General features: G+C 37.1%; 1 protein-coding gene across 3 annotated transcripts in view; it reads right to left on the reverse strand.

The window, feature by feature from the left end:
- LOC121301709 (acid-sensing ion channel 2-like) overlaps positions 1-22046 on the reverse strand; it is a 485925-nt gene that overhangs the window by 5678 nt on the left and 458201 nt on the right. For all 3 annotated transcript variants that reach the window (XM_041231295.1, XM_041231294.1, XM_041231296.1), the window contains exons 6-9: positions 6862-7015; positions 2534-2625; positions 1298-1377; positions 927-995 (exon numbers count right to left, since the gene is read on the reverse strand). In XM_041231295.1, coding sequence (XP_041087229.1) covers positions 927-995; positions 1298-1377; positions 2534-2625; positions 6862-7015 — 395 coding nt within the window. The remainder of the gene's footprint in view (positions 1-926; positions 996-1297; positions 1378-2533; positions 2626-6861; positions 7016-22046) is intronic.

The raw sequence follows: 22046 nt of genomic DNA on the forward strand, positions 1-22046 counted from the left end.
TGACAAAGAAATATAGGATGCCTTCTGCTATCTCTTTGCTATAGGTTTAAAGAAATGCAATTGTATTTGGTCCACAGGGTGTATATCTCTCAGTATGGGAACAGTACATTTAATAAAGATGATTCTCCAGTTTGTCAAAAACGTAAAAATGTCAGTAAAGTACTTTTCCACTTTGTGTATGGGAGTGCCAACATAGATCTCTTTTATGGAAGCAATATATTGCAGGATTTCCTTTTTATTTAATATACTTTTACATAAAGAACACTTATTGTGCATATTGTGTGTACTACCTGAGTGCCTAACGAGTATGCTGGAGTAATCTAGACACACCCAATGCTGGCCAGGAAAACTAAGCTCAAATGGGTTGAGGAAGAACCATCTTCATGCTATGGGTGGGGGCAGGTTCTTATGGATTAGGGAGACAAAGCAGTCAGGGACTGTTTCTCCTCATTGTGCTCCAGTGAACCCTACTAGCCAGGCACCTAGTGAGCTAACCCTAAAGCTCAAGCTTGGTGGATGCCCACTGACCCTGTTGGTGTGGGGAATTGCTGTGGAGAGGGGATGTAATTGGGCGTCCTACAGTAAATTGAGTTGACAGTCTGCGACAAAATAATTCGGCAGTCTAAATTAAAAAAAAAGGAGTGTCTCAGTAATTTAGCTTTTTGTTATATTTTGCAAATTCAATATTTATGATTTTTAAAACTTTTTTTGGACAAGTATAAGTTTTCTTTTGCAGAAGTGTGCATACAAAACTGTGCAAAGTTTTTGAGCTGCACCATTTTATGTGTTTCCTTTATTGACGATGAAAAATGCCTAATTTATGATGCTGTTAAAAGCTAGCTTTGTATGCTAAGGATGCACAGTAGCACCTTAACTGCAGGAGAATAGTAAGGTGCATTGCATTATATATTCAATATAGTTCTTACCACATTCTCGTCATGGCTTCCTTCTTCCTCCTCTTTGCTGAGAAAGTCTAATAACCTGTCTTTCATGACCTGCCATAGATTTAAGGTAGTGATTAAAACATGACAAGATACAGGCACAGTTACTGTATCTTACACTACATAAGTAGTTTTGTATAGTTTCCAATATATATATTACTTTTACTGCATGAAGTGAGGTTTGTATATACAACTTATTCATTGTGTAATGCTATGATGAAAATATAAGGTAAAAAGTACTGTGAAACATCCCTCTTGGTAGCTGTGCTATGCTGCTTTTAATAAATCTAACTGTGCCTAATGTACGTTTTCTAAAATGAGTCTAAATGAGTCTAAATCTACCAGGGAATACTTACCTCGTACAGATAGTCAAACAGCTCTAGTATTGTGAGAATGCTAGCACCAATAAAAAGCCCCATCTGTCCGCCAATGTCCCCTGAAATAACAACAGAATACAGAAAGATAAAGATAAGAAAGATACTGTATGATTGTAAGTATGTATGTATGTAGGTAAGTACGTATGGTAAACAGGAAGACTTTTCAAACTGTACCCCTAAATTCTGGAACTCAAATTATGTTAAATCCTTCAAAATTATGAAGAAGACTTATTTGTTAATGTTTGGTGTATTTTAATTGTAGTTTTGTTTTTTATTTTATTCACAGAAATGACTTTTTGATTTATTTTTGCTTCTTTGTAACTGTTTTGGGCCAGTTTTTGTAAATAAGTAGAACTGTCTTTAATATCAACAGTGCTTTCAGGTGTCTGTGGCACATGTAAGCCCTTTAAAAGTCATACCTTGGTGTGGCAGAGTGTCCCACCCGTTTGTTTATTATTGTTTTGTATTACTATTTGTGTTATTATGCATTGTTTGGCCGGACGAGCAAGATTCCTGTTTTTATTTTTAAATACCTTGTGAAGATGCGTGACTGATCAGCTACTGATTATTTAACTAGCTGACAGTCACGCATCCTTATTTAATCTTGTGCAGAATATGGCCGAGGGGTAATAAGGTAATTAATTAATAGCTAGTTAACTCCTCGGCCAGAATATAAAAGCCTGCAGCTGTCTATGCTTAAGGAGGAATGTCAGAGGAGAGACGTAAGTCTGTGGAGGAATATAACAATTGCTAACAGTGCTTGTTTAAGCGAGATACTTGTTTGTTATTTGTGTGTTTATTTGTTTTGCCAACGCGCCTTTTTGTTTGTGTTGGTTTTGTTTAAACCTTTATTTTGTTTATTATTTATTAATAAAATACTGAGCACCACAGCTGTTTTTACTCGACATTCACTGTTTGCAGTCTGTTTCTGGTCTGACGTCACCCCTGCAAAGCCACCCTTTCACACTTGGTTTTGTTGTTTCTGATATATATCCCTTACAATGATAATTATAATTAGTCAGAACTCTGTAGCTTCGTAGGTCAGGATTAATTCAGTTCATGAATTTATTTTTTACTGAACAAGAATACATTCTTGCTTGAGATTTGCAAGAGGAACTGTTTGCTGGAAGGTAATGTAAAAACTGACGTCTGGTAACCATGCTTCAGTATTTTAATGCCCATTGGTGTTGCTTAGTAATGTCAGCTCCTACTCACCGAGTAACCCAGCAACCTCGTATGCCTTCTTTTGCTCTATGGTCTCATAGTTCAGAGCCTCAAAGAATACATCGAGAACCAAGATGTTGTCCCTGCAAAAAATAAATAAGGGTTAGGTCTGCAAAAAAAATAAATAAGGGTTAGGTCTGTGGATGGCACATGAATGGCATTTTTAGAGCGCGGTCTCACAGTCACACTGAGTACAGTACAGTATGTATCTCAGTTGGCAACAAGCATTTTAATGAGTATTAACTATCTCACTGCTTAACATTATAACAGCCACAACAGTCGTTTTGAACAGAGTTTCCATCTCCGCTATGTTATTTTGTATTTGCTTATGTATTTATTGTATGTTTATTTTTATGTGACGGCAAAGCGCCGTGTGTCTTATTGTTTTGGAAATGTGTGTTTTTTAAATGATTGCATAGCCGTGTTAGTTTTGTTATTGTTTTTCTGCGTGGATGGGAAGATGGTCACCTGTATAAATGCCTGCAGCTCTCTGCACTTCAGGGTGGGTGTTCGGAGGAGGAACTGGAGAGCGAGAGGAGAAAGAGAGATTTAAAAACGAAAACGAGATTTGTTTTGTTTAATTGCTTTATTTTTCTCTGTGAGCAGTGTTGTTTTTGTTTAAACATTTTATTTATTTGTTGAAACTTCAGCTACCTGACCTGTGTGTGCTTTCTTCTGGTCTGACGTCACCGCAACACCATTTCCTGCCACAGACGGTTTGAGGTTTTCAAATTTAAAACTCTGCGTGTCTGAAAGTTATGCAGTTGTCCGTGTATGGCTTTTCCTAAATACATGTTAAATACCTTGATGGCATTTTAAAGGCAGGGTCATTTTGACTGCCTTTTACTATACGTGTTTTTATTTTGAATATAACATACAATATTCTATTTTGTTTTTATATACAAGCCTGTTATCTCTACTGGACCTGGCAGCCATCAATTCCTTCGTTTTGTACAAGGAATGCACCAGGGAAAATATCAGTAGGAGGGATTTCATCTTGAAGCTAGCCACAGCACTTCAGCAGAAACATTTCAATTAGCAAACTGCAAAGCAGCAGCTCAACCTAAATTCTGTGCTGCACCAAGTGACACACACGCAAGAGAAAACACGCTAATTTTGTTTTAAATTAAAAATGACTTTCGTTTTTACAGTTTTGTAAGTACCTTTTACACACTAGTTTCTTTTGAAATGTTTATTTTATTATAGTTTTTCATTTTTTGAAGTAGTGACTTATATGTGGTAAGTTAGAAAAGACGATGTTTCAGCTGTGCAGATGTTTGATATGATGTGCTTGAATAAAACCATTTAGTTGTATCCGATAGTTTTTCATTTTAATATTGATGTTGTTTAAAATGTAACCGTCATAATGACTGCCAGCGGTTGTTTCTGATTTGAGCATAACCACAGAGGTTCTAATGTTAAATAACATGCTGACAACAATTTAATGTCATTGTAAGTAATATATGAACCTATTACTTACACTCCACATCAATAGTTGCCACGGATTAATCTCTCAACTAACCTTTGCCTTTTTCCATGTTTACAGCATAGGAAGCCCCTCAACCCAGCAACTCCTCCAAGTAAGTTTAATATTTATTTATCCTTAAAACCATTACTATTTTTACACACAGATGTTATCCAAAACAGGGAATGATAAAACAACGTTTGTACAACTGTCCTTCGGTAACCATTGCCTAGTGAATTTCCAAAATCATATTTCCCTCACCATAAACATCTTCGTCCTTGAAAATCCGAGACAAGAAGTCATCTGTTGTATTTTGAGTCCCGGACCTGTACTTCACATTAAAATGATATGGCTGCATGACCAGGTATTACGGGTGATATGTGCATTGGAGTCCAGCGTTCGACTCAACAGTTAAAGGGCATGATGTTCATTCTCCAAGGTAAAGTCTTTCCCTACCAGGAACTCTTTCTCCACAGTTGAAAACCTTTTACTCAAGGAAATATAAATCATTGGACGTTGATCCCCAGGCTCTCACCACAGACACCCTAGGCGTCACTCTAGATGGTGAAGGTCTCATCAAAGTCTGGACTTTGTAACACTGGCTTCTGGCACAAATACTACTTGAGATTGCTGAAAGCCTTCTCGCAGGATACAGTCCAATTGACCTTGTTGGGACTTAATTTTCTGATAAGGTCAATGAGGACAGCTGCATGGGTGGAGAAATCAGGTATAAACCGCCTATACCATACCAACTAAGCCGAGAAATGACCTCACCTACCTTTTTGTCCTAGCGGCAGGGCCGGTACGGATGGCATCTACCTTCCCCACTTGTGATTTGATAAGACTGGACAGACTCAGATGGCACAAATGCAGCCGTTCAGGGCCCAGACCCAGACTTACAGGCTCGATATGCCATAAGATCCCCCATGCTGGTCACAGCACTTGGGCAATCTCCGTGGATGGGCACTCAGGAGCTGAGTCAGGGTTTAAAACCAGTCTCCTGGCCCAAAAAGGGGCTACTAGGAGCAAATTAGCCTGGCTCTGTCTCATTTTCTCCAGACACACCGGAAGCAAGGCAATTGGTGGGAAGGCATATAACAGTTGCCTTAGCCACTGGTGTGCCAAGGCATCTAGCACCCGTGGGTCCCCAAGTCCTACTACAGAGAACCAGAGGGGACAGTGGGTTGATTCCTGGGAGGAAAACAGATCTATCTGCTCTCCCGAACCTCTCCCAATGAGGCTTATCACTTTGTGGTGAGCCTCCACTCTGAGGTGCTGGGACTCTCCTTGAGAGGAGCTCCGTCGCCCAGCTTATCACTCTGGGCAGATGAACTGTCCGCAATGAAAGGAGGTTCTTATGTGCCCAGAGTAAAGCTTGCGGGCCACACGATGGAGACTGGGCGACCTGTCCTAGGATACAACCCTAGACTTTTCAGGATACAACCTGGCAGAAGCTCTGGCCGTAGATTAGGAATAAAGGAGGGGAGTGTAAAGAAAGGGTCTCTGTGCTCGCTACAGCAGCAGGTGGCAGCGGAGCGAGAAGAAAAGCAGCGGATGTGACTGGAAAAGACAGCAGCTTGTGTTTATGTTCCTGTACAGGGCAAGTACTGAGTAGTGAGGAATAGGTTAACGTCATTTGAACTCGGACCCTGCGTATAGCAGTACTTTTATTTGTAGTTTTGTTTACATTGTTTTATTTTCCTTTCTTCAATTTGTTTTGACATTTATGTTCAACCTTTCTGCACTTTTCACGTTCTTAAAGAGCTGTGACCAAAAATAACAATGTAGATTGTAAATAAAGAACTAAGGCAATTGGAATGGCTTTCAAATAAACTACTGTTTATGCCCTGTACAAATGCTCTCTGGATTTGCAACTTGACTGATTTGGTCTAACAACAGTTACACTTCATCATTGTTTGTAGTTTAAAGTACACTGTAAGCAGTCATTAGTGCATCACATACTTATAGAGATACAGTGTAATGTGTTTTTTCTTTGATTAGAGCAAGAGTGGCCCAGACATGTCCTCTGTATAGCCTTCATAGGAATTAAATGAAGATAAATGGCAGAGCTTGGAAGTAAGTTGCGGTGAAAAATATACATGTACATGTTGTTTTCTTTTGATAAATACACTTCATAATTCATACTTTTGTCAATGCAGTTTATACTTTAAAGTCCTGTTTTTCAGAATGCACATTAAGCTCGACCTAATTTTGGATATTTGCTTATAATAAAATCTGTTTGGAATGAATTACTTCACACAGTTAGAGAGGGTTTATACCATTTAGAACTACATTTATCATTAAGCCCTCTCATTTATGTTAAAGTGCTGCTGGGAGATTTTTACAAGCAACACATACAAATACTGTGGGTGTATTTTAATTCACAACTTACATGTGCTTCAAAAGAAAATGCACTTTTGGCATCATCCACCAAAGCCTATTAATGCTGTCACCTTTAAACATGTAAACTCCTTTGTTTAGTGTACTACGAATAAACTTTTAGAAAATCCTTATCTCAGTTTTTTTTTTTTTTTGGTTGAATTGCATTGCAATTAAATTCAATGGCATCCCTATCCATTATTAAACAGCCTTTAAACTTGTAATTGAAAGCATCAATATATCTTCTTGTGTCATTTTAGAAACTACAGCCTCCACAGAGCACCACACTGGGCAGTGTTAGCATTAAATAATTACTCACATTTATCATAGTTTCCGTTATTTGGTACTTTACAAAATGCACTAGATGGATATGCAACACATTTAATTCAATAATTAATTTCCAGTCAGCCCTTACATCCATACTTCACTGGAGACGTTCGTCACTTTTGGTGTTAATTAGCTTCCATATACTTACGAGATATATTTCTCCGACTTGTTAAATTTTTTCTCCAGGTATCGTGCAGAAGTCTTGCTGGGGATTTTCACCATAGAGAGCTCTTTGTTGTACCTTGTTAGGTTGCAAGGGGTCCTACAGACACAGTAATTGCTATTCTTCTCCACAAGCATGGCTGAAAGAAAGACAAGAGAGCTTTTAAACTTGTTATCCTTCCTCCAGGAAACAGACGAGCGCATTTAAGTGTCCTTCTTTAGATGTCTTTATCCAGTCTCATTTCTATATGCTGAGGTGCTTGATACTGTGACCTTGGTAAAAAGAGCCCCGCAGAGTTCTAATAATCATACAAATCAATAGTATATGTTTGATTTATTTTTTACTGTTTATATTCTATTATATATACACGTTAAAATGCCTTATAAAAATGTAATTGTAATGATCATACACTACATATTTCCTCATTCAGTAAAAGGGAAATTCTTGAAAGAGATAAACTTCAATGATTTAATTTTAAATCCTGTAGTGGAGCACAAACCCATGGAGTGAACATTTGCATATTAATCTCACTGCCAAATGGAAGATGTATATCGTTTCATTGTGGCAAACTTTTATTTATTAGCTTTGTTGGTGCCCTAGTGTCGAGGCCTGTATTGTGTATTAAATCTCCACACCTGTGTGGCATGTCAACACCCATTGCTCTGTGTCTGACTCAGTTATTATTCAGTGATGACCCACGCAAGTAACATCCCCCTGTTAGACTCTTCTTTGAAAATGGCAGCCTGTATGTCATGGATGATTCGAAATCAGGCAGTGACGCTTTTGTTCGTCTTTTCTCGGCACTCAGTCACGTTGTTGCTGTTTGTGAACTCAGGAAGTCACATCAATTCCATCTGTATTTATATATACAGTCCTTCCTGGATTTAAGGCAGCCCTTTACATGTATACTCCTGAACAGGTTATAAGGCTCCCATTATCTGCATTATGCCATTTCTCTAGCACTTGTGTTTTCGTTAAAAAGGCTGAACTCAAACTGCAAACTCAAATCAAGCCTCTTACCTATGATTACTGACTACAGTGTTATAAAGGGTGAGCACTGTATAATAAAAGTGTTAAATACTTTTTTCTAAATTAGTTGTAAGTTCTATCAATCTAATACTGTATTCAGAGTACAAAGAGAGTTTATGGCAGCTTAACAGAAGTACACTTGTGGCGGGGTATCCCCATGCCTCATTACAAATATTTTAAATCACCCATGCTACATTACCCACAGTCCATGCATACATACATATAAACAATAACACGCCACATAAAACACAAAATACACACAGGGGCGCGGTTACGCGACCACGGTGCACCATCGATTAATAGAACATTTATTATCTGTTAACGCACCAGTGATATAAAGATAAGTCAACAGTGGAAACAGGAACTATAACTTCAGCCATGTCTGATATGACTAGAGCTTCCCGTGGAATTGGGAGAAGTGGTGCATGCCAGTCAACAATCAGAGGCATAATCTTCCAAGTAACTGTTGCTTTTGTAGGACAGGGGAAAGCCTACCACTTGAGTGGAACCTATACTCCCCGCTGGACATATGTGACAGGAGGCTGGGCTTGAACCAGTGACTTCACACAACACAAGGTAGTGTTTAACCACTATGCAAAGATCCAGGCCTGCTTGTAATCGTGGTCATAGAGCTTTTAACTTTATTTCATCGAAAGGTACAATCTGTAATGGCAGTGCATAACACAACACTGCCTGTTAACCAAATCATGCCATAAGTAAAATAAACAATGTCAATGAAAATGAATGTACTAACTGAAATATGTTAATTTGTAGTGCAAATTTTGTCAATAGTAAGTAACAAAAACACTTTTAAAGACATTGGAAATTTCAGCCAAGGTATGATGGGAACTCCGAAACAACAAGATTCATAAAAATTACAGAACATTTCAAAGATTTTGTTTTTTAAAAAGCAGGAAAATGAAAATACAAAAAAAAAAGATTTTTTTTTTTTCCATAGCAGCAAGTTCGAAAGCCGTACCCTATATTCACAAGACTTCAGCAGTGATGATCTGGTTTGTAACCTTGTGCTTTTCAGTCCCTTTTTAAAGGCATGTGGCCAGGGTGATAATAAGTTAGTCAATCAACATCTGGCCACATGCTGCAGATGAATTTCAATCAGGCAGGGAGAGGAATTCTGACCTCCCAGTGCTGCCATATCTACAACACACTTTATCTGAAGAAAAGAAAACGTTCACATTTTATAAACAAACCAACAAAAAAATACATCATTTAGACATGCAGGGCCTCAGCCTTGACACACCCCTACTTTTTAGGTGCCCAAATGAGGCAGGCTGCACTTGCAGTTCTTGAATACAACCTATAAACTTCTTGTAAACCCAGTTTAAGAAAGCTGCAAAATACCAGTCGTTACACAAGGATCACTGTCAGAAACATTTAAACAAACCCTCCCATAGTTTAACATTAATGAAATCATTTGAATTTTGAAGGATAATTTCTCTCCCTAAATGAAAACTAAATGTAAAACCAAATTGTACTACCAATATAGCCTGACAAAAAGGCAGGGCTTATTTTTATTTGTGTACAAAAACCAAGCCAATGCCTCTCGTTGATTTTGGATGGGATTGGTATATGTTCTTCTCTCAAAACTGCACATGTGAGACCTACATAGCAAATGGATTTGCACAACAGGTAAGATTTATGAAATCATTTCATTAGCTATAAGCTCTTATGCAGTATTTTCCAAATGTAGACCCTTTACATAATAAACCTTTTATAATAGTAACAGCTTGCTGGTACTGGCGAGACTTAAGTTATTAGAAAAGTAAACTTGTGGGTACTTGCACGACTTTTACACAGAGCTAACCCAATCATGCTAGTAAATCTTATTTAAAGGTATTGCCATCCTTACCATCAGATGTTCTCATTTGAAAGACCCACACTGTTAAATGTTTATTTGATTGTTAACTGATTTTTTTTCATTGCATTTGTTAAAAAAATGGCATATGCCCTTTGCACTCTTTTTGTGTGGCACTACATAATGCAGCTGACAAACCAGGTTGCTTCTGGGAGTTCTTGTTTTTTTACAGGAGCACATTTTTTAAAAATCCATATTTCTTAAAACTTGTTTTTAACAAAGACCTGAAACATTCTAAATGTTTGCCATTATTTTCTTTAAAAGCAATCAAACTCTCAGAAGGTGGACACATTGCTTTGCCTTGGAGAACCAATTAATTACATTTCTTTGACTTTCTTTATGCAAATTGTAGCATTGAAATATCTACAAGAAGCACTCTGTACATTTCCATCACTAACAGCTTCAAAGAGATTACCACCCATCCCAGTGTTCCAGTGTATCCATTTAAAAAGCAACAGCAGGTAATCTATGGTAAGAGTAGTAGCATATAACAAAACTGTACATCAACTTTAACTGTAAATGCATGAATTATTCACATGCTTGAACTGTAACTCTTAAATAAATTCTGCCAAGGTGCCACTTCTGAAAGCTGCAAGATATGAAACCACTACTGTACTCCACCTTGAAGACTGGTAAACACTTTTTAAATCTTTATCCAGAACGTGGAGAAACTGGCAACACTGCACTTATTGGAAAACAGATTCTTTAGAGGGTGCTTCCTTAACTACAGTCTAGTTTCCATGGAAACGCTTCCTAGACACAATACAATAGAAAAGAGAAAGACAGAGAGTCCTTCAGACATGATCTGAAGATTGAATATTAATGACAACAATTCCTGCCTTCAGGGTTCTAAGGTTATAATGTGATTAATTTGTTAGGTAAGTCAACAGCCACATCATCGTATGTTCCTCATATATGTAAGCAGTAAGACCTGACACAGAGGACATTACTTTGGGTAAGGTGTCCGAGACCGAGTTGAGGGGGCTATTACATCCAAACAGTTCATAATGCTTGGTAATGCCTGATGTGGAAGGGCTTATTGCTTGAATGCTTCAGTGTTACACCACAATTAATTATAACACTATGTAACACAATTTTTGTTCCTGGGTAGTAAATGTTATTTCCTAATTGCTTATGTCTCAAAAGTATAGAAAATGGCTATTACTCCCCACAAACTTTGCTTTTGTGACCAGGACAGTGATATTTTGAAATATCACTATTTCCAATGAGAAAATGGGCGCTTTTGTGTCATTTCGTTCACATAAAGTCAGAAAAAAACAACATATGAATCCAAATTAACATGTATTTATACTAAAGTAATACAAAAATGACTACAAAAGATTTAGAAGTGAGTAATTTTTTGAGATTTACGATTGTACTGTAAATTGCATTCTAAAGCAACTGGAGAAAATGAATGCCAACAGCTCTATAAACAGTTAAGGTTAAACAAATATTAAACCATAGTTAATTCTTCATCAAAACAGACTTTGAAAACGTTAAGGGTGTATGCTCCAAAGACCTTTCATTTGGAGACAAGTTGCTTGCTTGTTTTAGTGCAATTCCAAAGCTAAATCAGATAAATGTGTCAGTGAACATGTGATACATACTGAGTTCAGTTCCAAGCTAGGAGGCAAAACAAACCCTGTCGATTTTACCTCCTTAGGCAAATCAGAGCAAATGAGATTGCAATGAGAGAGCTCAGTGTCTCAGTAGGAACTATGACTCTCTGAACATCAATTGGCATTCCTCTAAAGGTAATAGCATTTACTTTAAGTAAAGATAACATGTTTTAATGACATCTGCTTTGCCCCACAAAAATGCACACTCATTTACGAAAAACAGAAAATGTAGGCAATTGAAGAATGCATTAAGGATACACAGATATTGCTGCCAAAAAACGAGTTTAGCTGACGTAAAGCGGGACTTTAGTTGTCATAAAAAATGCTGCGTATGTAAAGAATGGTTTTCACCTGTCGTTCTGCACCCACTATCAAATTAACACTTTGCCATCAGTAATCCATTTAAATGATATTAAAATGCATTCAAATGAAGAAAAGAGCATGAAATTGGGAAGGGATCTGGATACTAAGTGGCACAAACATTATAATGAGATGTAAGGATTTAGCCATGCACTTGGGAAATTGATGACCCTCCAAAAACTTTGCATCTCCTCTTAAAAGGTGCAAACCATTGTAGTAGCAAGCAATTAAGAGCATACCCATTCTAAACAGCTGTAAAATAAATGCAGATAATTCACTGTAAAGAACATAGGAATTAAATTAGGGTAGGACAGGGAAAATCGATAGCTTTTCACACAGCAGTGATTCTTTGTGGCTATAAAAGCAATCCAGTATCTACTACTTACACTGCTATTTTGGGTAGCCATTTATAGTGGACAAATATTGTTTGACGTTTGCCATTCCCATTTATTTCAATAACGAACGCACTGCTTATACTGTAGTAATCATTCTCACTAATCCATCAATTAAATGTTTTCACATCATTAACATAGTTACATCATCTGCATCACACAGCTACTCCAAACAAAAGTTTTTGGGAAAAGCTGTACTTTTTCCTGTGGGATGAAAATGTTACAATTCTTACCTTGCAAAGAAAGATTAAGTTCATTGAGCTTGTCAAATACATCAGCCAAATAGCCCTTTAACACTTGAAAGCATTGGTCGAGTAAGTGTTGGTGAAGTGGGTTTTGAGTTACTCAAAAACATATGACACACCTCCCTGAGTTTGCAGACTCTTGCCAAAACCCTTGACAGCCACCGAACTGCTCTATGAAGCAAATACTGCTTGTGCAAACATCCCATCTCTTCACATAACACTGATAAAAGACGTGAGTATTTTTACTGCAACGGTTATACACCCAACAACTCTTTGGCATTGCTTTTGCAGCAAGCGCTTTCTTGTGATTGCAACAATGACGCCATACATAGCGTGGTGCAACAACCTTTATGTGAACTGCAAGTCCACTTTTACATCCAGTCGAGGCTGTTGTCCCATCCTAAAAATCCTGACTCCAGAATTCCACTCAATGTTTTTATACATCATGTTCCCATCTAAAATTTGGAATACCTTCTCAGAAGTAGTTCTCTTGGGGCAGAGTGGCAAAATAAAAAGTCATCTTTAATCTCAGATGGGTCGATGTATCAAGTATAGCCATTATTTGGGCAGTGCTGTCAGTACTGTCGTCGATTTGTAGTGCGAAAAAGGGGTTTTGCCTCACTGCTTCAACAAGCTGCTTTTCAATGTCTTTTGCCGTATTGGCAATTGTAATCAGATTGTGGAATGAGACTTCTGATCAGCAACTTTCTTTCTACATATTAATCAATGCCATTTCCATCGCAGCTGGCAGCACAAGATCTTCACCAATCATATGAGCTTTTTCACTTCTTGCTAGTTGGTAGGACAGCGTACGATGCTCTGGCAGGTGTAGCGCTGTTCTCTTTGATTAACTTCCTTCCTTTGAGTTGAAAGAGCTTTTGTTCAAAACAATCTCATGGCTTATCTTTGAGTGCAGGGTGTTTAGTCTCCAGATGGCGTTTTAATTTGTTTGGTTTCATGCTATCATTTGCAAGAACATTTGCACAAACAACATATTGTGTTCGCTGATGTTCATCAAAAACAATATATGTAAATCCCAAGTCCAAGTAAGAGGGTTGATGTGGCAGGGAAATTGCCCTGCACAAGTGGGAATGTGTTGGTGTAATTTGTATGTGGAAATGGGCTCATTGTGTCATTTTGCGGTTGATTTGTGTGATTGAATTATTGTTTACAGATGGGCCCTTGATTGATACTTGCTGCCTGCTAGGCTTAGTTGAGGGGACAGGCAGCAAGTAATTGGCTGTGCTGGTCCTCAGTCAACAGGTGGGTGGGTCTTGACATAAAAACATCTGGTGGAGATGGCACGAGGCGATTGCAATGCCGTGCCAGAGGGGAGCTGCGTGCATTCAGGAGAGAGTACGCTCTGCAGGAACGACAGCTATGCAACCCTGAAACTGCAAGCAGTGCTTGGGAAGGCAATGTCACGGTCACGTCGGTTTGGGCGCTAAGGGGCGATGACGGGCGTTGGAATATTGTTCAATGAAGCTTTGGTATGATGCACCTTGTTTTACAATCACAACTCATTGTTTTGATATATCTTTTATTCACACTATAGGTAAATGAGATTTTGTCTTTTAAACATCACAGTGTATCATGTTTATGCTCCTGCCTGTAAAAGTGCTGGCTCTGATATATATGAGTGGTGTATTATGGGAGCAGAAAACCAGCATTTTTTCAGATTTGTAAACTCTGCAGTTCTATGCTGTTTTCATTTCATCAGAGTAGTGAATCATTACAGTTGGAAGTGTACAAGTACTGTAAATGTACTATAAATACATACTTACATGAATAATATAATAAGGAAGCTGCAGATCATTTGAGATTCTTGCTGGACTGATCATCTCCAGTACGCTTAAAAAAGGGTGAGTGTATTGTGCAGTATTGTGACAGAGATTGAATGATTCTTGATGTTAGATCTCCCTCCCAACCAGCAAGGGCGCTGTGTAAAGGGAACACAGTACCCTGGACAGTTTATTCCCAGAGTTAGGTGGAAGTCAACCATCTAGAAAAGGGGTGGAGCTACAGTACCCGAACTCAATGACCCGGATGGGAAACGGCATGGCATCCACGGATTGAAGGAGTGGATGTGCTCGTTAACCAAGGGGTCATGAGGAAGGGTATAATAGGGGACATAGTAAAAGTGATCTGTTCCTTTGTAAATGGTAAGAACAACCTAGAAGGACAACCCTGTGATAAAAACGTGAGTGTTGTGTTTGTTTGTTTGTCTAGTAAAAACTGTTTATTTGTTGTTTCAAGACTACTAACACGATCCGGAGCTGTAGCCAAAGGCCAGCATCAAACCTGGAAACCAGCACTTCTCTTGTTGTCACGAAGAACTGTATTTCACACTACAAGCACTAATTCACTCACTAAAGGAACTGTGTATGTGTTTTGTGTTACGTGTGGGTGTATAAAGAATGGGACTTTTTTGTTGCAGATCAAACCCGGGGATTACAGATAAAGTGATACATGCTGCTGTATCACTTTACTTCATTATTGTTTATTGCTGTTTGCCGTCAGGCTCTGGACAACTACTAGACACCATTGCACCTGGATATCGTTGTCTGTCTGTTTCTTCTGCTCTGCTGTATTACCTACACCTGCACACACTTACCCACTTGTAAGCACTTTTTATAGAGCCTGCTATATTGATTTTTGTTCAATAACTGTAACTCTGCTATATTGATTTTAGTTCAATAACTATAGGTACTCTGGCTACCACTGTACATATTAAAGACATAAAAACAAGCATGCATGAGTAACACTTTACATGTCTTTAATTACTGTGTAGTTATTTAGTAAATACATGTGTACTTACCTAATTTCAATGTTTTTATGTATATTTACAATGTACTTGATGTGTAAAAAAATATAACCCTAGAATAATACTTTTATAAAAATTCTGACTGGACTAGCCTGTTAAATTTGGATAATCTGGTTGATTCTGTGTCCAAAGGAAAGGGTTAACATGTGTCCCTCTTTTAGTTTACTGTAACAAGGTGTGACTTAAACTAAGCGTTTAGATAAAAAGCTTGTGAAGTCAATTAGAAAGGAAGTCAGTAGGTGTCAAATATGTTACAGATTGTTTGACTTACCCATGTGCCAATGCTCTTTCCATAACCAAGCTTTATTTAAAAAGGAAACCCAAACTGCAAGACCAGAGGAAGCCTGCAGAAACACAAAGCCGTCTTTTGGAGGACATTTGATCTCCTAATACACAGGAACCCAGAAATTGCTACAGGACTGATTTTCCTTTTCAAGCATGACACAGGATTTTCATTGGATTTTTTAAAAAGCTGGTGCATAAACATAATCTTTATCGAATCTTTATTTATGTGCTTGCAAACTCATGCTACATTCTTAAAGCTCAACCTACAAAGTCAAACCAACAACTGAGCCCTGAACTAAAAGTCACAGAACTCCGGTTTGATGTGATTTCCTGTACATCCCTAGACTCAGGCATTGCCAAGGCATTCACAAAGATGTAGTTGAAGGTCTGCACCATGTTTAGCTCTCTATACACCCAGTCGAGTTGCTGAACAATTGTCATATTCACATGAACTGTTTCACCTGAAAAACTGTGAGCCCCTAAATTCAGGCAATGTGTTTCTGCCTAAAGTCAAGAGTCTTCTGAGTTGCTCTGTTGCACCTATGAACCTTACCAAACACACCACACTGACGAAATTTTGCTGCAGTAACACCAACAAATATTTATTTTAGAAGTTCCCATTTCACAAAGGGATATGGGAAGAGTGAGGATAAGATTGCAAATAATGTATTGCCTATCCTATATACTATCCTGCTGTTGATTTAATTTGATGTTTCAAAGTGTGCTCTATCTTGTACAGCTCTGTAAACTGTGTCTTGTTCACTTGACGTATGGTTGCTAGGGATTGTTGGAATGTCTAGTTTATCAGGTTATGTATGTCCTTGATTTGGGAGCACCGTAAAATCAATCTTATACAAATCACCATTCAATATAATTTAAATGACAATAGTGTGTTGTGCCCCATGAGGATGGCGCAATGGGATATTGGCTAAATTTCTAAGTTTTTAAATCAGAATTTCTAAGTTTTTCTCATGCAGGCATATCAATGTTTAAATACAGTATACACTATATATCTATCTATCTATCTATATCTATCTATCTATCTATCTATCTATCTATCTATCTATCTATCTATCTATCTATATATATATATGTGTGTGTGTGTGTGTGTGTGTGTGTGTGTGTGTGTGTGTGTGTGTGTGTGTGTGTGTGTGTATATATATATATATGTGTATATATATATATATATATATATATATATATATTAATATAACTTATGAACTTAACTTAATTATTTGAAATTATTAAAAGTATTCGATTTACTTCATGCCCATTGTTAAATTGCAGAGGGAAACATTAGATTTTGTTTTGGCCGCTCAATGTCACTTACTCTTTCTTTTTTCATGCACTCTACACTGTCTGTTACCACTATGTATAATATAGTGGATAAGACACTTGTTTGTGGTGTGCACAACTTCCTCCCTGTAACATTGGACCTGTGACTGATCAAATAGATTGCAGAATTTTAAGAGGGAAAGAGGGTAATGAGTAATGTATACGTGTTTTCACTGTTGGTGAGATGAACTTAAAAACTCTATACACACAAATGTAGATGAGCTTGGCTCTTTGCGGTGTGCATTATCACTAGTTCGAGCATAGCCTCCACCCTGTTACATATACAGCATCCTGGTTAAACTTTTTGCACAAATAAGAGGTGTCCTGGGAAAACTTGATAACTCGCAATTTCAGATTCACCCATTTCTTAATATCATCCGAAAAAAAAATTCTGGGAAAGTTGTCAGAGGAAGCTGCATTTAGTCTTCAATAACAAACGCATCACGCCCCCACTTTTTTTTTCTCTTTGTCTTGGAAGGTTTAATTAGCAGGTCAGTTTTGATTTCCAGTCTTGTTTGTGTTGCCAATGACTGATGTACAAATTCACTGAAGCAGAAAAGGTTATGCCCTTTTAATATAAATCCTTTTCAACGAACACTGCTCTCCTCACACTATCCCCACAGCAGAGCTTTTTCCTTCAAGGTAAATCAGGAGCAATTTTGCAATAAACAAACAGGCCTCTGCTGTAAATGTGATGGGAAATTCAATATAGATTGAACATAAAATCTATTAGCTTCATAATAAATAATGATTATGAATCTGCTTTTCACAGAGCTTAATGAAGGCACTAGACTCAAATGCATACATAATAGCAACCTAATATAGATTTGAATATATTGACTTTCTATGTATTGTGGGATTCCTGGATAGGATTTATTCAGCCTAGGGGTTGTTTAGTACATAGTTTTTCTCTATTTTTATATAGTTGCAGGTGGAAGCAGTTATTTTTAATTAATTAAAAAAAAGTTAATACACAGTAACATGGGTACTTGCTTTGACATTAGCAACAGATACAGTTATATTAATGTATATTATGTAACTTCATTTCAGTTTTGCCTGTGGTGAGGAAGCACAATTGGACATCCTAAACTGATGATAAATATTTGGCACCCTGGATCTGTGCCAAATTATGATGGCCAATTAAAACCACAAAGTTATGCAGTTAACCTTTGACTCACTTTCCAAATTTATTGTTAACTCAACATTCATACCAATGTCATCAACACAAAACCGAAAGTGCAACATGGCGAGTCAACCATACATTTAACACCAGAGCAAAAGAAAAAAATCTGCATCTGAAAATAAGAAAGCAAGTCAGCAAGTCATCGCAAATGTTTTCTCGCCTAAGTGAGGCATATATTGTTAATCGAAGGACAATCTGAGACATTCTAATAGAAAGAGGCTTATCACAGTCTAAAATAAGTGACTTTTATAAACCACAGTAAATTTAAAAAAAAAAAAAATTTTAAAAGTACGGTAAGAGGCTTGTTTACGTGCAAGTTTTACACAAATGAAGGCTGACAAATTAAAGTATCAGTTTTTTTTGTACTTTTTGTTTAAAAAGTGTTTGCCTGTACATATGCAGCGTTTCAACAGTAAAGAATAATGAGAACTGGCAAAAAATAACATTGTGTACTGCTCAGTTAAATCCACGGGTTCAGTCCCGAAATAATAAACATGGTATTAAAGACACACAGTTAACACAAACACGATCACAAGGCTAAAGTGAGTAGGTCAGTGCTTGTGGTGAAAATACAATTTATCGTGAAGAAGTACAGTGTTGGCCAAGTTTTGTGCTGGCCTGTAGAGACAGCTTCGGATCGTGTTAGCCATCTAATAACAACAAACAAACAGATTTCAGACAAGACAAAACAAACAAAACACTCACAAGAACAATTACGTTCTCCTTCCGGTTCAGCATTAACCATAACAAACGAACAGATCACCTCGCTACGTCCCTTTATATACCGTCAGTGACACCCCCTTGGTTAACGAATGCAACTGCTCCTCAAATCCACGGCTGCCACATCACTTCCTTCTTGGGTCGATGTCTTGGTGTACCGTAGCTCCGCCCCCTTTCTAGATGGCTGACTTCCACCTAACCCTGGGAATTAATTGTCTGGCCATCCAGTGCAGGGCACTCTGTTCCCTTTACACAGCACCCTCACAGGTTGGGAGGGAGATTTATCACCAAGAATCATTCTGTCTCTGCTACAGGGTTGTAATAGGATTGGAACAATAATTGATTATTGTGATATTCTAGATCATTTGTTTAGTCTTTATTATTTATCTATAATCATATTAGTGCCAAGAATTATGTTTGACAGTCTCAAAAACCTAAAAAGGATCAGCGCTATCGATTTGTCAAAAAATATGCTGGGGCAGGGGTGTGTGTGTGTGCTTGTTAAATGCAATTGTCTTGGGGGATAGAAAATTACTTTAATTAATACAGTCTCTCCTGCTAGGAGGAAGCAGAAAAAGGACTAAGCCAAAAGTTGCAATTCGTGGGTGTAATTAAAATCATTATGATTATTGTGATCATTTTTTAACCGATAATAGATCATTGAAATTATATTATCATGGTTCTAAAATGTTAGCTATAACTGTCATTTTTTTTTAAATATTACATGTGTAAATAAACCCTGAGAGTGCATTCAAGAACATTGTTAGCAGCTCACTGTTTCAAAATGTTCTACTACAGATTCCCTGATGAGTTATTGCGAGGAGCATTGAAGGTATAGGTTAACACACCGATCTGTACTATACTTACATTAGCATACTTCAATTGACACTGTACCAAATACTAATTTAATTTAAATTTCATTTCAGTATTTTTTACTCTTTCATGTACGATAACAAACCAAATCATTAGCCTCATTTGTAGCTTGATACGATAACTGTAGAGTCAAAGATCTTTCTGTATGACACTGACTTTATTATTCTTTTTGTTTGTAATGCCATCAAAAACTAGTTTGTATATCCTCTTACCACAGTTTGTTTTTTGCTAAACTGATTTTCATTTTTAGAAGTCTCAAGGATATGTAGGAGATTTAAGACTTTGCTATGTACTGTACTGCACAATATATTTGTTTTTCACAAAGTCTTCATGTATCATGATAGTCAGACATGATGTACTTCCTAGCACTTCCCGTATGAAGGGCATATTTTAATATTCTATATATATATATATATATATATATATATATATATATATATATATATATATATATATATATATATATACATATACATTTACTTGTTCATTTTGTAGTTTTGCTTTTCTAATGGTTACACTATGTATTTGCCATACTTTATCATTGGTTTGCCATTTTTGTATATGCTTTAACATACCTCTCTGGTCTTGATTGCACCTTGCTATGCTTTTGCTATTGTTTATAGGGGTTTCTGAGGCATAAGGCTGAGGTTCAGTTCTGAGTCTCTCAGGTCATCATTGCAAATGTTCTCAACTGACCTGATTAAATAAAGGATTAATTGATTGATTATAGTATTTCAGCTTGTAGTTTTGTTGGTTTCCAATAATGAACTGGCTATCTTGTTGATGGTTCTCTCTATTACAATGGCCAAATTACTCGGATCACTGCTGTATTAGAGTAAAGAAATCTCACAATGGACAAGTGATTTCGGTGGTCTTACTAGTGATGGTGTGTCACCATAACTGTGGTGTCTGTATCGGATATACTATAACCAGAGGGTGTTAGATGCAGAGTCAAACACCAATTTACTTCATACTAGGGACTAAATGATAAGTAGATTACTATTGTAAGCTAATTAAGAATAGAGAAATTGATTTAAATCCTTGGCTACAACACCTTTAAGTTCTCCGGTCTCTAGGTAGATTATAATTTATATAATTACACTGATGAAAGCCATGTGCATGTGCTTCTGAATCAGTGGTCTCTGCAAATGAATATAAGTTAACTTGATTTCACTAGATAATCCTGTTTGCCATTACACTTACCTTTCTCAAAATAGCTGTTTCATTGTGTTCTTTTTCAGAGCAGCTTGTACTAGATGGAGTAGAAGAGAATGATTTGTATTTTATAGATGTGGTTTTGCAGCACTGGCGAATGAAGGCCCCTAATAATTCTTTACAATTCAGAAAAAAAAAAAAAAAATTCGAAAATGGTTCAGCTTCATAAATACCAATCCCCATCTGGTGTAATCTCTCAATTTCCAAGACGAAATGAATACTGAATTTTTAAAACACATAATACTTAAAGTTACCGCAAAACAAGACATTTTTGACTGTGGTTATTGCAGATGTTCATATTGGTGGTTTGTACAGTTTTACATATTCATTAAGGGGCATCAAATCACTGTTTAATAACAATATAGCTTGTTTATCTTTATAAATGTTTACCATTGTAAAAGCATAGCAAAGTGTAATAAAGCTTAGTAAAAGGATGGTAAAGCATAGGTAAGCATTGTAAAAGACCAGCAAAGTATAGTAGCATATTAATAAAAATGGGAAACCAGGATAGACCATGGTTAATACATAGTATAACCATGAGAAAACTGCAAAAATACAGTGCAAATTTCTGTTATGAACACTTAAAGAAGGAACCCATTACAACAGGTGTACCGGGCATTGTTGTGTGATAAACGGACGTTCCGGATTCTGTTCCCTGTCGGAGATAAGATTAAATACTCTATAACCATGATCCTGGATCTTTTGCATAGTGGTTACAAGCCTTGTAGTGTGCGTGGTCGCTGGCTCATTCCCAGCCTCCACCCTGTTACACAAGCAGAGCAGTAACAACAATTTATATTACCACTAACGGTACCCTGAAGCAGCTATGAAAATGCAAATACAGTCAAATGATACCAAAAACACTATGGGACAGATGCACTAAAGTGTTGCTGCTGTTGCAACAGTTGCAAACAAGTTGGAAGTCTGGGGCGAAATGTACTAAACAAGTGCAACTTTTTAGGGAATGCTTTGTGGCAGCAGTTTTCTTTGCAATTCAACCTTAAATTAATATGCAATTATGGTTGTTCCTGCATAAATTTGCAAAAATACCTTTTTTTATATGTACATAGATCTGTTACATTTTGTGACTATTTTTGTAATAGAATACTATTCAGCTTCAAAGTGCATGTAATTGTACAGTCGAAAAAATAACCCCCATACGTTACAAGTAGATTAACCCCTCTTCTAGCGAGGACTGTTGCTTATGCTTTAAT

Source organism: Polyodon spathula, chromosome 28 (assembly GCF_017654505.1).
Source record: "Polyodon spathula isolate WHYD16114869_AA chromosome 28, ASM1765450v1, whole genome shotgun sequence".
Classification (NCBI taxonomy): domain Eukaryota; kingdom Metazoa; phylum Chordata; class Actinopteri; order Acipenseriformes; family Polyodontidae; genus Polyodon; species Polyodon spathula.